At 56.6% G+C, this 15141-nt stretch overlaps 1 protein-coding gene across 14 annotated transcripts in view; it reads left to right on the plus strand.

Moving 5' to 3' along the window:
- Nucleotides 1-15141, plus strand: part of LRP8 (LDL receptor related protein 8) — an 81793-nt gene that overhangs the window by 27154 nt on the left and 39498 nt on the right. For all 14 annotated transcript variants that reach the window (XM_023629773.2, XM_023629749.2, XM_070259940.1 and 11 more), the window contains exon 3: nt 8332-8454. In XM_023629773.2, coding sequence (XP_023485541.2) covers nt 8332-8454 — 123 coding nt within the window. The remainder of the gene's footprint in view (nt 1-8331; nt 8455-15141) is intronic.

The raw sequence follows: 15141 nt of genomic DNA on the forward strand, positions 1-15141 counted from the left end.
AAGTCAGTGGGGACAGAGGTAGCAGAGCTCAGAGAGGCCTGCCCAGTGTCACTCAGTGTGTTGATGGCAGAGCCCCGCTGGAATGAGACCTGGAGCCTTTTCCTCGGCTGCAGGAGAGGAGGCAGAAGAGCTGCTCCGTCTCCCATCAGGGCTGGAGGCAGAACAGGACCTTGGCAGGCCCCGAGATCTGCCCGAGGGAGGCGGAGCCATCGACCCCCCCACCTCTGGTCGCCTGGCTGGGGTTAGACAGGAAGGTCCCCTGGTCAGAGGAGACTGAGTGCCCACTGGGGCCAGCCAAGGGCTCCCCGCCTGAGTGGAGAGGCAATGTGCGGCTGGGAGCCAGGCTGGACTCTGGCTGGAGGTCGTAGAGGGTTTTCCTGCCACGCCTCCTGCCCTCTGGAGGCTTCTACTCTGAGGATACCATGAGTTTCCCTCCAGCGGTTTCCTTGGGACCTAAAATCCCAGCACCAAGTGGGTACCCCACATCCAGGGTGGGCAGTCCTGAGCCTGGAAGATAGGCAGGAGAGTGGCCGTCTTCTTTGCACTGCCTCACCCCTTACCTGATGCTTGGTCCTTGTGTGGGCACCCGCCGGGAACCCCTGCTGATCCCATCCACCTCTCCCCCACACCCATCCCCCCTCCCACCCCCTCACAGCTGTCGCCAGCTCAGTACCTCCTGCATCTACAAATCACTGTGACAGGAAGACCCCTTTGTCTTTCCCTCAGAGGCGCTCATCTTCCCCGTGGCGACAGGGAGTCCCACATACCCCAGCGAGGGCTTGGACCTCCCTTGGTGACAGCAGGGCCGGGGTCAGGCAGTGTCCGAGAGCAGCTGGGATATGCTGGGGCCTGAAAGAGGGACTTAGCTGTGGGAAGCCCCAGGTGGCCCTTTTGGAGGGGCAGCCCCGTGAACCACAACCCGCCTGACTCAGAATGCCAGCTGCAGGAGGTCCTTAAAGATCTGTTCACGTGAGGAAACTGAGCTCCAGAGGGGAAGAGGCCACATGGCCCACGAGAGGTGTGGGGCCGTAGATATTCTTTGAGCACCCACTTGGTGTCACACCCTGTGTGAGGGCGACACTGAGATGAAGGAAATGATGGGGAAGCCTCAGTGTGGGGGCCATGTGGACACCCAGGATGAGGACGTTGAGGAAAGAGCCCTGGACCAGGGCTAGGGGGCCTGGGTTCAAGTCTGGCCAGGAAGTCTCACTTAAGTCCCTCCCCCTTTCTGGGGCTCCCTCTCTGTCCTCATCTAGTGGTCTCTAAGGACCCCTAGCTGAGGGCAGCCTGGAGACCCCATCTCTTCATTTGGGACAAGGTTGTGTAGGCAGCTCATGGAGCAACATCCACGTCCCCTGCCATAGCCACGGGACACTGCTCGGACCCTGACACTCACTCCCCATGTTGTCCCCCAGCTGCCGCCTGTAACAGCTGCCCTCCTCCAGCTGGGGAATCTGGCCCAGCCCAAGTGCCACCTCCTCCAGGAAGACGGCTCTGTGACTGCCTCCCATCCGGTCTCCCCTCTGACCTCCCAACCCACCAAATCTCATTTCTTCACCTTATTTTTGTTTCATTTTTGTCTTATGACCTGGACTGGTTAAAAGTGTGTAGCTCCTTAGTGCAATGGGCCAGGGCAGGAGAGAACCTGGAAAGTTTTGAGGGAAACTTACTCAATTTAAAAGCAGAGATGCCCTGCCCAGACTGGTCCTCCGGCGCTCACCCTGCATGCTTTCATCTTTTCCCTCGAACCCCTCACTAGCCCGGCCTCACCCTCAGCACCTGCTGCTGCTTCCATTCCTCTTTCTCCCCAGGTGGGATGAGAGGGTGGGGGAGAAAGTGGACTCAGATGTCACCTGCTGATGGATGGGGGTGGCCTGAGCCCCGGAGCCCGCTGGGCAGCACAAAGCTGCAGGCCGGGCCCCGCCCACCACACTCCGCGGGCGTCGGGACGTCGGGACGCTGTGGGAACTGTCTGCCCTTCCTGCACCGCCCAGAGCCTTGAGTCTGATTGTCAGCGTGTAGATGCTGGGACTCCAGGCACAGTCCCTTGCAGGGATGGAATCGGGGGCCGTCCACAGCTGATCGGCATGTGTGACCATGCAGGGACCATCCTGGGGATGGAAGTGGTGCAATCTCAGAACCTTGGGCCCTTAGAGAGTTAGAGCCTTAAACCCTTGGAAGATGTCCTAAATGTTACATTAGACCTATAGGATCTTTAAACCGAAGGCTCTGGGCAGGGCTTAGGGTTTGAACCCACTGCTGCTGGGGCCCTGTGAGCCCAGGGTTTCATGGCCGCACCAGGGCTGTTACGGAGATAATGGAGGAACAGCTGATAGGGTCCCCCCTCTCCCCGCTTCCAGTAATGCAACTCCATTTCTATCTATTTTATATGTTGGCATTTGACTTGGAAAAAGGGTTCCTCTGCTTAAAAATAACGTTTTCCAGGTCCCGCACTCTGCTGCCACTCCATGCCGGGACCAGCTGCAGCCTGAGAGGGCAGCTCTGGCTGCTGGGTGCACAGGCGGGCAGACCAGGGCCTCCCGGGAGGGATGCAGGTTGCCCTGGGCCACCGTCTCCTCCCCCTCTCACTCCTGCTGTGTTGTTGCCGCAGCCAGAGAACACTCTGGGTCTGTCGTCCCGTTGACTGGGGTGACAGTTTAATAGTAGCTTCCTGGGCTGTCATTTAAATCTGTCTGCCAGGTTAGTAGGCCAGGGGCGGGCTGGCACGCCCCCTGCCCCCACCCCGGATCTTCGTTCTGCTGGCAGCAGTTGTCTTGGCAACGAACGCCAGGGCCTGGCGAGCTCTGCAGAAGGGTAACCGTGGGGGGAGCAGCCCTTTCATCTCCCCGACCCGGGGACAAGTGGCCCAGCTGCCCTAAGGGCTGGGCTGCAGGGCCAGAGCCAGGCTAGCCTGTGCTGGTCCAGGCCTGGGAGAGGAAGTGGGGACAGATGAGTCCCTTCTGTGCCCTGGGCTTCAAGGTGCGGTCTTCCCGGCTGTGCTCTCTGAGTCTCTCAAGTGCCCCAGGATGGGAGGCCCCGCCCAGGTGCCTCAGCAACAATGTGGAGCTGGAATGCACCTTTCCAGCAGGGCTCTGCTCTGCCCTCAGGATATTCCCTGGCGCCCCCCGGCCTATTTGCAGAAACCAGAGGGCGAGCAGAGCCTGCGTCTCTGACCTCTCTCATCACTCTGTCCCACGTGGCCTGGTATCAATCCCTCTCCCCCGTCCTGGGCTCTCCTCTGGACACGTCCCTGCTCTGAGGACGGGGGTCTCCCCAGTTTCACTCTGGGCCAAGTGCTCTGTGAACGCCTGAAAAATAGGAGACTCTTTTTCATTATTTGTGGAGCTGTCCCAGAGACAAAAATCTGGGTGCCAGCCTCTGCTGTGTGACCATAGGCCAGTCCTTCCCCTCTCTGGCTTCATCTTCTTATCTGTAGGATGAGGGGCTTGCACTACAGCAGTGTTTCCTGGGGTATGATTCATTGGACTACTTGTTTCTTGGGAAATTAATAGACATGGCATCCAAAGTAGGACTTCTTTGGCTAAAGAAGTTTCGGAAGTGCTGGAGGAAAGTCAGCCCGCTGTCTTCACTGTGGGCCTTTTCAGGGCCTTTAGTAAGGCAGTGGCCATCGTGAACCTCCAAGGGGGAAAATAATGTCTTATGCCAAACATCTGGGTGGATGGCCTGCTGCTCTCCATCCTGCCCTCTTCCCCTCTCTTCCTCTGCGTGGCCTCACCAAGCCCTGAATGAAGCCCGGGCCGCTGAACAGCAGCCCTGTGCTTAGCAGAGGCGGGGCGGGTCTCTGGGTGAGCTCAGGGAAAGCCTGGCCCCTGCGATGGTCCTCTGAGGGGCAGCTTGGTGCCAGGCGGGGCGAGTTGGCCCCTGGCCTAGTGGACTCCCAGGCCCCTTGCCTCTGGTCCACTCCCCAGCCCTCAATGGCCATTCTGCGCCACATCCCAGGCCCTGTTATCCCTCTCCCTGGGATGCCCTTCATCACTCTCCTCACTACCACTGCTTGACTGACTCCTCTTCCTTGAACATGGTCCCCTCCTCCAGGAAGCCTTCCCTGATCCATGGACTGGGTCAGGTGGCCCTCCCTGGACTTCCTGGCCACACAGTGGGACCAGGAGTCAGAGTCCCTGGGTTCAGGTGCAGCCCTCCGACAGATGTGTCCCACACACTGTGAGCAGCCACTTCTCTCTGGGCCCTGGTTTTCTGGCTTATAGAATGAGAGAGCTGTATAGGGCCTTCAAGACCCTGGGCTCCGACACGATGGAGCCTCGTGATTGCCAAGAGGAAGCTGCACCGTGCAGCTCCTCCTGGCAGCCCTGACTCATCTTTGTTTTGAAGCCCCGTGTCTGCACTGGGGCTGCAGATGAGCGTGGGCGGGAACGCCAGTGTGAAGGATGCGTATTGTCTCAGGGAAGCGGGAGGTGCTGAGTGATCATAATAATTTCACAAGATCATAGACTGGGCACAGAGTGGGGCTTAGGATTCAGTCAGCACCACACCTCCAGGAGGCGGGCCCAGTGTGTCTGATGGGCCCAGCTTCACACACACAGCAGCTGGGGCTGATGACTGCACACCTCAAACTTGCACCTTTATGCTTTTCAGTTTATAAAGCCCTGGTGCCATCCTTAGCCCATTTGCTCCTCACAACAACCCTGTGTGGAGAAGCAGGGATATTATCCCTGAATGCAGATGAAGAAAGTGAGGCTCAGAGAAGTTGTGCAACATGCAAAAGGTTGCACAGCCTACAAATGGCAGAACAGAGTTCAATCGACCATGGACTGCCTGACGCTTTCGTCGGCCTTCCTTCTTGTTATAAATAGCAGCTCCCACTTCCTTTGTCCTGGATTTCCCATTCTCCCCACCTCTGCCCTGGGGTTGGCCCCTCCCCACTGCCTTCTGGAATCCTAAATCCTTTGTAGCAGCCCATCTGTTGCCATGGCACCAGATTATGATGTCGCAGACCCGGGATGACTGTGTACTGCTCCTGGGCTGTGGAGTACAGGGACTCACAGAGGTGGGCATTGTCCAAGGGGCGACTGGTATGGAGGGACATAAATCCCTGGAAACAGGGAGCCACGGCCTCAAGCCCAGCTGGGGAATCACCCTGGGAGCTGGAGCCAAAGCTGCCAAGGCCAGGAGAGTGGGGGTCTGGCATGGCTTGCTCTGACAGCCTCGAAACACGGCCCAGCCCTCATCTCTTGGCAGGGCGGATGCAGCCTCTTGACGATGGCTGTCGGGCTCATTAAACTGACCGACCTGACACTGGGATGCTTGCTTGGGTCCCTCGGGAGAGCCTTTTTGCCTTTGGTCCTTGTGGCAGTGCTGCGTGGGAAAGCCGCCGTCCCCACTTGCCCAGAGATGGAAGGAACTTGCCCAGGGCTGCCCAGAGAGAAGGTGGCTGTGCCAGGATTCCGTCTCAGCTCTTACTCCAAATCCTTCCATGTGGTTACACTTCGGACAGGGCCCACCACGGTGGTGTTGTCTAGTCCCCAACCTGAAAGTGACCATGCTGCCTCAGTTTCCCCAGGGCAGTCCGTTAGCAGAGCACATGTTGTCATAAGCCCAGGTTTACTCTGCTGCATACTTCTGGGCACGTTCCAGGGGCACACCTCTTGCAGGCACCCTTGGGCTGTGGCTGATCTGCCCCACTGCCTTGTCCTGTGGCCCCTGGCACCTTGTCATACCGCATTTGCCTCCCTAGAGGTCCCCATTCTTAGCCTGGTCATGCTGAGGTGGCAGAGGGCCTTAGTAGAAAGAGCCCACATTTTGGCAGCTGCCACATGGAATAGAAATCCCACCTACCATCCTCACCTTTTGAAAGCCTTCGTTTCTTCTGTACCATGGGATCAACAACTACTACCAGGAAAGCTGTGAGGAGTCGCGGGGACATTGGGCGAAAGGTGCCAAGGTGGAAAATGGCCTAACTGGTTATGACAGTGCACAAACCTGTTCCCCAAAACACCACCGTAGGACACCCAAGCCTGAGGCCACCATTTCCTGGGCCCAGCTGGCTTCAAGGCTGCCCTTCAGGACTGCGACTATACTTTTGGCTGCTCTCGCCCCCTTGCCCCGCGCCTGCCAGGGCTTGGCCCACGGTGGGAGGCCAGGCTCACGCTCAGGCTCCCAGCCACTGGGAAGGAAAGGGTCCTTGGAGAGTGGCCGGCTGGCCCAGCCCAGCGAGGGGGCCCCTTCATCACCATCCCCATCGAGCCTGTCTTGCTCTCTGGGGTCCGCCCGGTCTCGCTCTTGCGCCAAGCCCCGGGGGCAAGCTGGGCTGATTTCTCTTCTGTGTGCTCGGTACAGATGCAAGCTCCTTGAATGCCAGACTGAAGCTTCCATGGGACTGTCCCACCTACTCTGGGGCTTTTCTTCCACATCTGATGCCGCTGGGTGTTTTGTTTGAGGAGCCGTGGTGGGGAAGGGGGCGTCTGATGTGAGGTCAGATTGTGGTCCTGCCCAGATGTGACCTTGGGCATGTAGCTTAACACCACTGGGCCTGGATTTCCTGGTGTGTCAAGTGGGGACATAATGGGCCCATCATGGTCATGGGACTTCCTGGGTGACATAGCTAACACAGAGATTGGCACACAGCATGCACTCGGAGAACGTTAAACAGGAAAAAGAAAAGGATATATGTTTCTTTTTTGGATGCTGAGCTTCTCGTGGAGGGAACACTGATGCTCCTGGTAGGAAATGCCCCAGGTGCTGCGGTCAGTTCATAACTGTACTTAACCTTCAGATGACTACGGGCTGTGACTTACCAAAAGGCAGTATGGGTATCTCTTTCCCACCATGACCCCTCAGCACAGGGCTCAGGGAGGGCCGCTCAGGGTCTGATCCCTGCCTTGCTGTTTCCCTATGCCAGCCGCTTTCCCTCTCTGGGCCTCAGGCCCCCCATCTGCAGGTGGACTCTGATTCCTCTGCTTTCTTCTTGCCCTGCGCAGACAGAGGCGTCCTTCTAAGGAAAGTGTGAAGAAAACTCATCTTAGAACACAGATGCACTGGAAGAATTCATTGAAAAGCAAGGCAGAAATGGAATGGATTCAGGAGATCCAGTGTCTGTCCCCAAATCCCTGTCAGGCCACTCAGGGCAGGGGGGGAACAGTCCCATGGCCCCAGGGACAGCCAGAGGGCCTGTGGGAGGATTTACATAACCCAAGTCCAGCCACTGGGAAGGAGCCTTGGAGGTGCGGGAGCCTAGGCTGGGCAGCCGTGACGCCATCGGTTTGGGGCCCCCACTGACGTCTCCCCTGAGCTGAGTCCTGTGCTGGATCTGACACAGTCCCTGCATGCGAGGAGCATCAGACCAGTGGAGGGACGGGAAGGGAGTGAGCCGTGCTGGTCCCGCGTTCTTGTCCCAGGTCCGCCTCCAGCTTCAAGGTCTCAGCCTGCTACGCACGTCCCCAGTGAGGGCACAGACACCCCCATTTTCCTTGCTTCTAATTAAGACTTAAACCATACAAACAGCAATAGCTGCTCCTTATTGAGCATCTGCCATGTGCCAGGATCTCTGTTGCAGGTTTCACGCACATTATAACTTCTTGTTCCTCCTGGGAGCTTTTTGTTTTCTTCTCCCAGTGATATAGATAAGAAAACAGAGGCTCAGAGGTTAAGGAACATCCCCAAGGTCACCTAGATAGAGAGGCAGAGCTGGGCCTCAAGCCCCCTGGGTGGGGCCACAGCGCTCGGGCTGTGAGCGCCTTGGGGGCAGGGACGGGTTGAGTGTCTTGCCCGGTAGATGCTCTTTCCAACACTCTGAACAGAACATGCCTCATTAATCTCGGCACAGAGTCATCGTTTGCCTTCAGGAGTCATTGTCACCAGCTCCTTGGTGTTTGCAGAAGGGGCTGCGACTTCGTTCTGGTTGCGAAGAGTAGGACAGGCGCCTAATGGGCCTGAGAACTGGCTGAAGGGGCTAAAGCAGCTGCCATAGGTGATCAGGAAAGGCTTCCTGGAGGAAGTGGCAGTGGACGTGGACTTTGGCGAAAGAGAGGGATGTGATGGGGAACAGGCATCCTTGGTGGATGGATCCTATCGCCCCTGGTGGACTTGGGCTCCTGGACTGGGAGGGCGGGGCCAGGGATCGCCTGTCTCCACCTGCAGCTCAGTAAACGTCCCAGGGGGAATGAATCAGCCTTTCTTTCCTGTCCTTTCCTCTTGACCGGTGAGGCCTCCGTGACCCGGAGGGGCCGTGGGAGGTCACGTGGTCCAGCTTGGAGACCGAGCACATTCTGGTCACCCTGTAGCCACCCAACTGCATGTCGTAGAGAAGCCGCCTGTGCCCACCAGGCCCCTCACCCTCTTCTGCTTGCCCCACAGCCAAGAAGACCTGTGCGGACAGCGACTTCACCTGTGACGACGGCCACTGCATCCCCGAGCGGTGGAGGTGTGACGGTGAGGAGGAGTGTCCCGACGGCTCCGACGAGTCCGAGGCCACTTGCAGTGAGTCCTGCCCCTCGGGCTGGGGGAGGAGGGCCTCCTTCTGGACTCAGTCTCCTCGTCAGATCCTCTTTGTTGGGAGGTTGTGAGGCTCGAGTGAGGTGACCTGTCCAACACAGCTCACTTGGTGCCGCGCCCCCCGGGGCTCCTGGCAGACAGGGGGTCTCGGTGCTGGAGTCCAGTGACCTGTTTCTGGGCTTTCTTCACAGGCCTCTTGCGGGTTGTGTGCTGCTCTTCTCGCACCAGGAGCTAGAAACAGCCCTTCTGCCCGGAAGTAGCCATAGCACGTCCTCCCGGCCTCCCCTCAGCGTCGGCGACTATTTTTCTCAAGGACTCGAATCACTATTCTGATAGTACGAATGACAGCTGTGCTTGTTAAGCATTTATTGTGTGCCAGGCCTATGCTAAGCTCTTTATGCATTAATTCATCTTGTCCCCACAGCAGCCTCATGAAACAGGTTCTGTCATTTTCTGAATTTTGCAGAGGACACTGAGGCTCAGAAAGGTTGAGTGACTTGCCCAAGCTACCCAGCCAGGACTCTGAGACCCCAGCTCTTTCCTCTGCCCTGACAGCTGAGCCCAGGAGCCCCGGCCTCCATGGCAGGCTAGGTGGCAGCCACGGCAGCTGGGGCTGAGGCAGAGGGCCAGAGCTGAGCCCCAGGCCCACCTCCCACACTCAGGGCTTTGTCTCTCTCTGATTTCTTTTCCAGGCCCTAATCCTCAAAGCAAACTTACACCCAGCAGGTCATTCCGTGACATTTGTTAAATTAAAAAGGAGATGAGAAGGGGGCGGGGAAGGACCCAGCGTCCCGGAGGCAGAGCTTGGCAGAATGAGCCTGAGACAAAGGCTGGGGGGAGCACGCGGAGGATGGTGAGGCTGGCGGGAATGCACCCAGGTCCTCGTTAGGGGTCACAGTCACCCCAGAGGCAGAGGCGGGGACAATGGAGGCCAGCGTCCCATCTAGGGCTGTGGCTGGTGATAACTGGGTTTCCTTGTCTCCTAGCAACAGAGCTACCAGTCTCCACGGGAGAGGAGGAAGGGAGAGAGAGGGGAGAGCAGGCGCGCCCCCGCCTGACACAGGGTCCCTCGTTTCCTTGCGCAGCTGCACCTGCCTCCCCGGAACCGTCTTGTCCTGTCCTGCCGCAGGCCCTACCCTTTCCTCGCCCCACCAAGGAGCCACACCCGGTGCTGGCCTGGAGGTGCCCGGGCAAGGGCAGCCCAGCACTTCCTTCTGAGCTTTGGAAGGAACAAAGCTGGCCACGCCCACTTGTGACACTCATCCTCCCGCAACCTTGGGAGGGGGTTGGATCCCATATAGAGAGAAGGAAACTGAGGCTGGGACAGGTTTGGCCCCTTGCCCAAGGCTGCCCAGCTAACAAGGGGCAGAGTTGTGTGCTGCCCGGAGTGTGTGTGGGGGGGGCGGGGGGGGGTGCTGTGGCTGCGGGAGGCTTTTCCACCATTGCAGTCAGCTGTTTGGCGCCCCCAGCAGTTACCCTGGACGCTGCAGGCAGAAGGGAAGGGGGGAACCTCATCACAGTTGTTACTGTGGTTTGTCCTGCTGCCTGAGAACTGCGCCCCCTTCTCCCCATGTCTGTGTCTCTGTGCATTGCTGTCCCTTTTCCTTTTCCTCCTGCCCCCAAGGGTCCTGCCCACCTGCTCTCTTGGGCTCCCTGCCTCCCTGCCCACCCGTCTCACCCGTCTCCTCATCCTGCTTCTTGCCATCTTTCTTCCTGCCCTGCCCTGTGTCTCCTTGCATCTTTCCTCCTCTTGCCCATCCCAGCACTTGCTGCCTTCCCATCCTCCGGGCTGTGCCGAGCCCCTCCTGCCTTCCAGGCCCACTTTGTGCCCGCCGTAGGGCACTGGAGGCACAGAGAGGTTGAGGGCCTTGCTTTCAAGACACACAGGTTGTTCACGACTTGTCTACCTTCTGTGAAAATGCACGGGCTCCTCGGGCTCCTCGGGCTCCTGAGGCTTGACAGAGCACCCCATGGGAGCAGCAGCCAGGCCCAGCTCTGGGCTCTCCTAGTCATTTGCTGAGGTCCTTTGTCCTTTCCCCCACCTCTGGGCTCAGGTTTCTAACATTCCAACAATTCCAAAGACTATGATTCTAAGATTCTTGGACCCTTAGGGTTCTGATACCCTCTTTCTCCCTTGCCTGTGTCCAACTGGGGCCCAGGGCCCAGGATCCCACTTCCTGTGCAGAATTACATTGATCAGAGGCAGGCAAGGCCTGTGGGTGGGGAGGGCTGCCTGGAGGAGGCCGGCCAGAGTAGGGTCTTGAGGGTCAGGCAGAATTTGGGGCAGCAAGACCTAGTAGCAGGCTGCTCACAGCTTCCCAACCGAATGGGAACCCAGCAGCCAACCCGCTGCCCATTTAATTGGCATTGCCATAGAAACCTCCACAGCCTACCAGGTTCCTGGGGACTGTGCCAACTCCCAGGATAGAGCCCCCTCCCTACCCTCAAAGAAAGATTACAGGCAGCAGTAAAGTGTAGTGGGTTTCGTGTCTGATATATTTGGGTTCAGGTCCTCTAACCTGTGAGATGTCAGGCAAGTTGCTCAATCTCCCTGAGCCTCAGTTTATTCATCTGTAAAATGGAGTGATGGTATCCGCCTTACAGGGGTTGTGATGGTCAAATGAAAACAATGCATGCCAAGTGCTGGTGCTGGAGTAACTGGCAGTGTTATTTTTATTACTAGATTTTGACTGCAGGCCCCCTTCCCCACATACACCAGTTTAAAACCTTAGAATAGCGTAAGTGAGAGGGTTTGCACCGAGGGGGAACGGGAGTGGGGAGCAGGTCCCCATTCTTGTGTTCCGTTACTATGTCGTCTGCCTCCAGCTGGCTGGGGTTTCTCTCAGCTCTCTTTCCTTGTGGCTCTGGATTCTATCTATCAAATACAGCCAGGAGTCACCGTAGGAAAGCCCAGACATTTGCCTAATGAAGGAGCATCTCAGTTCTGATTATAGCTCACTTGATTGGGGACAGCTTCTGATCCACCTTAAGGCGTCTGTGGGGAGGGGTGCCAGGTTGGGGTGGGAGGTTGGTTCAAGGTGAATGAGTTACAATTCTGGGTACTGCTTATTGAAAAATGGGGTTTTATTCATGCATCTTAGGACTTTTCTCCTGAAAGGTGGACCTCACTGATTAACCAACTGCACCTTCCTCTTATAGATCAGGAAGTGGGAGCCCAGAGATTTTCTGGGCTCATCCAGCAAGCAGGGGCTGACCCAGCTGGAAGGGCTGTGCCCGACCCGTGTGAAAGAGCTTGGTGTAATGCCTCTTCTGCACGTGGGGTGGTCCCAGGCCATGCTTCCTGGGGCAGGAGCTGGACGCTGGTAGTTCCCACTGCCTGAGTCTCTGGTCCCCCTGGAGCTGGCAGTCCCCATTTGGAGGTTGTCTGCCCCTAAGCCTCATGTGACCTGACACTGCAGATGCACCCACTCTAAGCAGCTGTCAAATACTTTCATTCTTTATTCAACAGACATTTCTCTTTCTGTTAATTTGTGAACTTATGAATTAGAGAAAGGACCAGTGGATTTGGATTTCTGGGGCAGGATTCTCTGGGAATTTATAAATGCCTGCAGGCACTCCAGGACGCACTGTCGGCCCTTGCTGACTTTGGAGGGTTCCTGATGTCTGAGAGACAGTGGGGTTCTTCACTCCTGCCCCTCAAAACCTGGGGATACTTGGACAGCAGGCCAAAGGCATCCTTTGGGGCATCTGTCTCTGAGCGAGAGAGAGAGAGGCGTTCCAGGGTGGGGGCCGCATCATGGTAGGCCCTGTGGACTCTACATGTGCCTCCCCAGGGTGAGACCAGGGCCTCCCAGCCCTTTGGATTTGCATTTCCTAAAATAAAATAAGGCAAACAAGAGTTTGTTCCAGGCTCTGAGTGTAGGGATTTCCATATGTTTCCTCATTTAAACCACTCACCAACTCGAAGAGATTCTGTAACCCCGTTTTCAGATGAGGGGAGCCAGGGTGCAGAGAGGTTAAGTGACTGGCCAAAGGACCTTTGTGTTAGTGAGATTTGGGCCAGGTCTGTGCAACTCCGGAAGCCATGCTCTGTCTCCTGCACTGTGCTGCCCGGGGCCTCTGGCTTCAGTTCTCCTGAAAGTGCACATCGGACGGCCATATGGCATCTTGCAGACCCTGCCTGAGCAAAGGCCCAGGGGCCTCCCCGTCCTGTGCAGCGGGCAAGTGCAGTCAGTGAAGCGGGGCATCTGGAGTTCAGAGAGACTGGGATGGAAGTCCAGCTCAGCCCCTCACCGCAAGACTTTGGGCAAACGACTTCCCCTCTCTGGGCTTTGCTCTTCTCATCCGTAAGATGGAGACAGCCATAGCACCCGCCTCATCAGGAGATCCTGCACGTCAGCACTGACCCAGACCAACTTCCCAGGGCTAGGCAGTGAGGGGCCCGACCCAGGAGCCCAGAGCGAGGTTCACATCCTGGCTTTGGGGAAGAGCTATGTCCCAACAGACAGTGAGGTTCCAGGAAAGACAGGCAGTTGGAACACTGGCATCCAGTAGCCCAAGCAGGTCCCTTCCCCTCTGGGCCTTTATCTCCTGTCGCTCCAGTGGATGGTCCTCAGTGTGACCTCCAAGGCCTCTTGTGTCCTCGCATTTTAAGATGGTGCCTTGGCTCTTGAAGGTGGGAGGGCTGGTGTCAGGCACTGCTGAATCCTCAAGAGCCTGTAATTAGAGCTGTCTATTTAGGGACACAGCAAATGTCTTATTAATTATAAAGAAAGGAAGCAGACGGATTGTTTAATCATTGTCCTTGCTGAAAGGTTATGCAATTAACTGTATAAATATTCATTAAAAGTTCAAGCAGCTGCCTGCTGCACTGGGGTCTGCAGAGCAGGCCTCCGGAGAGGGTGCGGACAGTCCAGCCCATTTCAGTCAGCTGGGCTTTTGGGTGGAGAGTTTGGGTCTGGTTCTGGGCCACTTCTCTACCCACAGGAAGATGTGGGGTTTGATAGAAAGGGCATCCCCATGAGGCCGGCCCCGTGGCCGAGTGGTTAAGTTTGCATGCTCTGCTTTGGCGGCCCAGGGTTTCACCAGTTTGGATCCTGGGTGCGGACATGGCGGTGAGGCGGTGTCCCACGTGCCACAACTAGAAGGACCCACAACTAAAATATACAACTATGTACTGGAGGGATTTGGGGAGAAAAAGCCGGGGTGGGAGGGGGAGAAGATTAGCAACAGTTGTTAGCTCAGGTGCCAATCTTTTAAAAAAAAAGAAAAAGAAAGAAAAGGCTCTAATCAGAGGAACCTGGACTTTGCCTCTCACTGCTGTGCATCTTTGGGCCAGTTACTTGGTCTCTCTGAGCCTCAGTTTCCTCATCTGTAAACTGAAGTGCTTACCTGCAGGGTCACTGCCCTGCTCCACTCCAGGGGTGCCGCTGACATGATCTTTGTGAAGGGTGCCCCTGGAGTTTGCACTCATAGTCTGTAGGGCCAGCTTACCTGGCAGGGTGAGGGTAAGGGTGAAATGGGAAAATCTCAAGTCCTCAGCACGGTGCAGCCTGACACAGTAGGTGCTCAGTAAATATGACTTCCTTTCCACTCCCTGTGAGGCTGTTTCCTGAGGCCTGGCTCTGAGATATGTGGTCGCCTTGTCCCTCCATCCCATTGCTCTCTCAGGGGCTTACAAACATACAGAATGCTTCTGTCACTTTTCTGTGAGTGAGTTTAAAAGAGAGGAAATATCCTGTATCTTTTGGACTTGCAGAATGATACCCCAGGGGTTCTCAAATGGGTACATGGGAGCCATGGGGGGAGCGAGGAGAGTTACTAAAGTGGAGAGTCCTGGGCTCTGTCCTTGAAGCCTGGATTCAGCCAAGTAGGAGCTGGGGCCCAGGAACCTGCACTTCTAACAGCTCCTCCCCCCTCAGTCAGGACTCTGGGAAACGCCGCTGGCTTCAGCTCGCTCGTGTTCTGGTGGCACTGAAGGGGCAGTGCTTACTGAGGTCCCACAGTGTGTTGGTGACAGAATTGCTCTGGAAAGGCCCCACCTCCTGCCTCCCAGGCCCCTTCGCCGCCCCGCACTGCAGCCCCGAGGCGGCCTTTGTCAATAACTCTATCCGAGTTATGTGTAATGGGACATTTCTCTAAAGTGAATCCTGTGCTCCCAGTGGGTTGCATTATATTTCATGAAGTGGATTCCTAGGGATAACTTTGGGGTCCACACTTGGGAGTCTAACGTACTCCTCTCCCATGGCATAGTAGTGTCTGGGGGCCTTGACTCAGACACCTGCCCCCTACCCCATCCTGTATGTGCCCTTTTCTCCATCCCTTGTGGCCTCTCATTCCAGCTGGGGAAGTAAGAGGAGGGGAAACTGATCTGAGATCAGAGAAAAATTGAGGGTGAGACACCGTAACCCACTGCCTCCGGGGTGCAATAGACTGAGCCCAGCCTCTGGCACTGGTCACAGCTGACTTAGAATCCTCACTCCGTTCTTTACCAGTGCTGTGACTAGGACCCAGTGCTTCCCACTGTGTCTGGTACACAGCAGTGCTCAACAGGTACTCGCTGAGGGAATAAACAAATCCTTAACTGTTAGTGGAGAATAATAGTAGGTATGATTAGTGAGCCTTCTCTAAGTGCTTTACAGACCCCGTGAGATAGGGATAGTACCATCTCCACTTTATTGGCACAGAGATAAGGACTGTTGGCTCGTATAG

The sequence above is a fragment of the Equus caballus genome, chromosome 2 (assembly GCF_041296265.1).
Source record: "Equus caballus isolate H_3958 breed thoroughbred chromosome 2, TB-T2T, whole genome shotgun sequence".
Taxonomy (NCBI): Eukaryota; Metazoa; Chordata; class Mammalia; order Perissodactyla; family Equidae; genus Equus; species Equus caballus.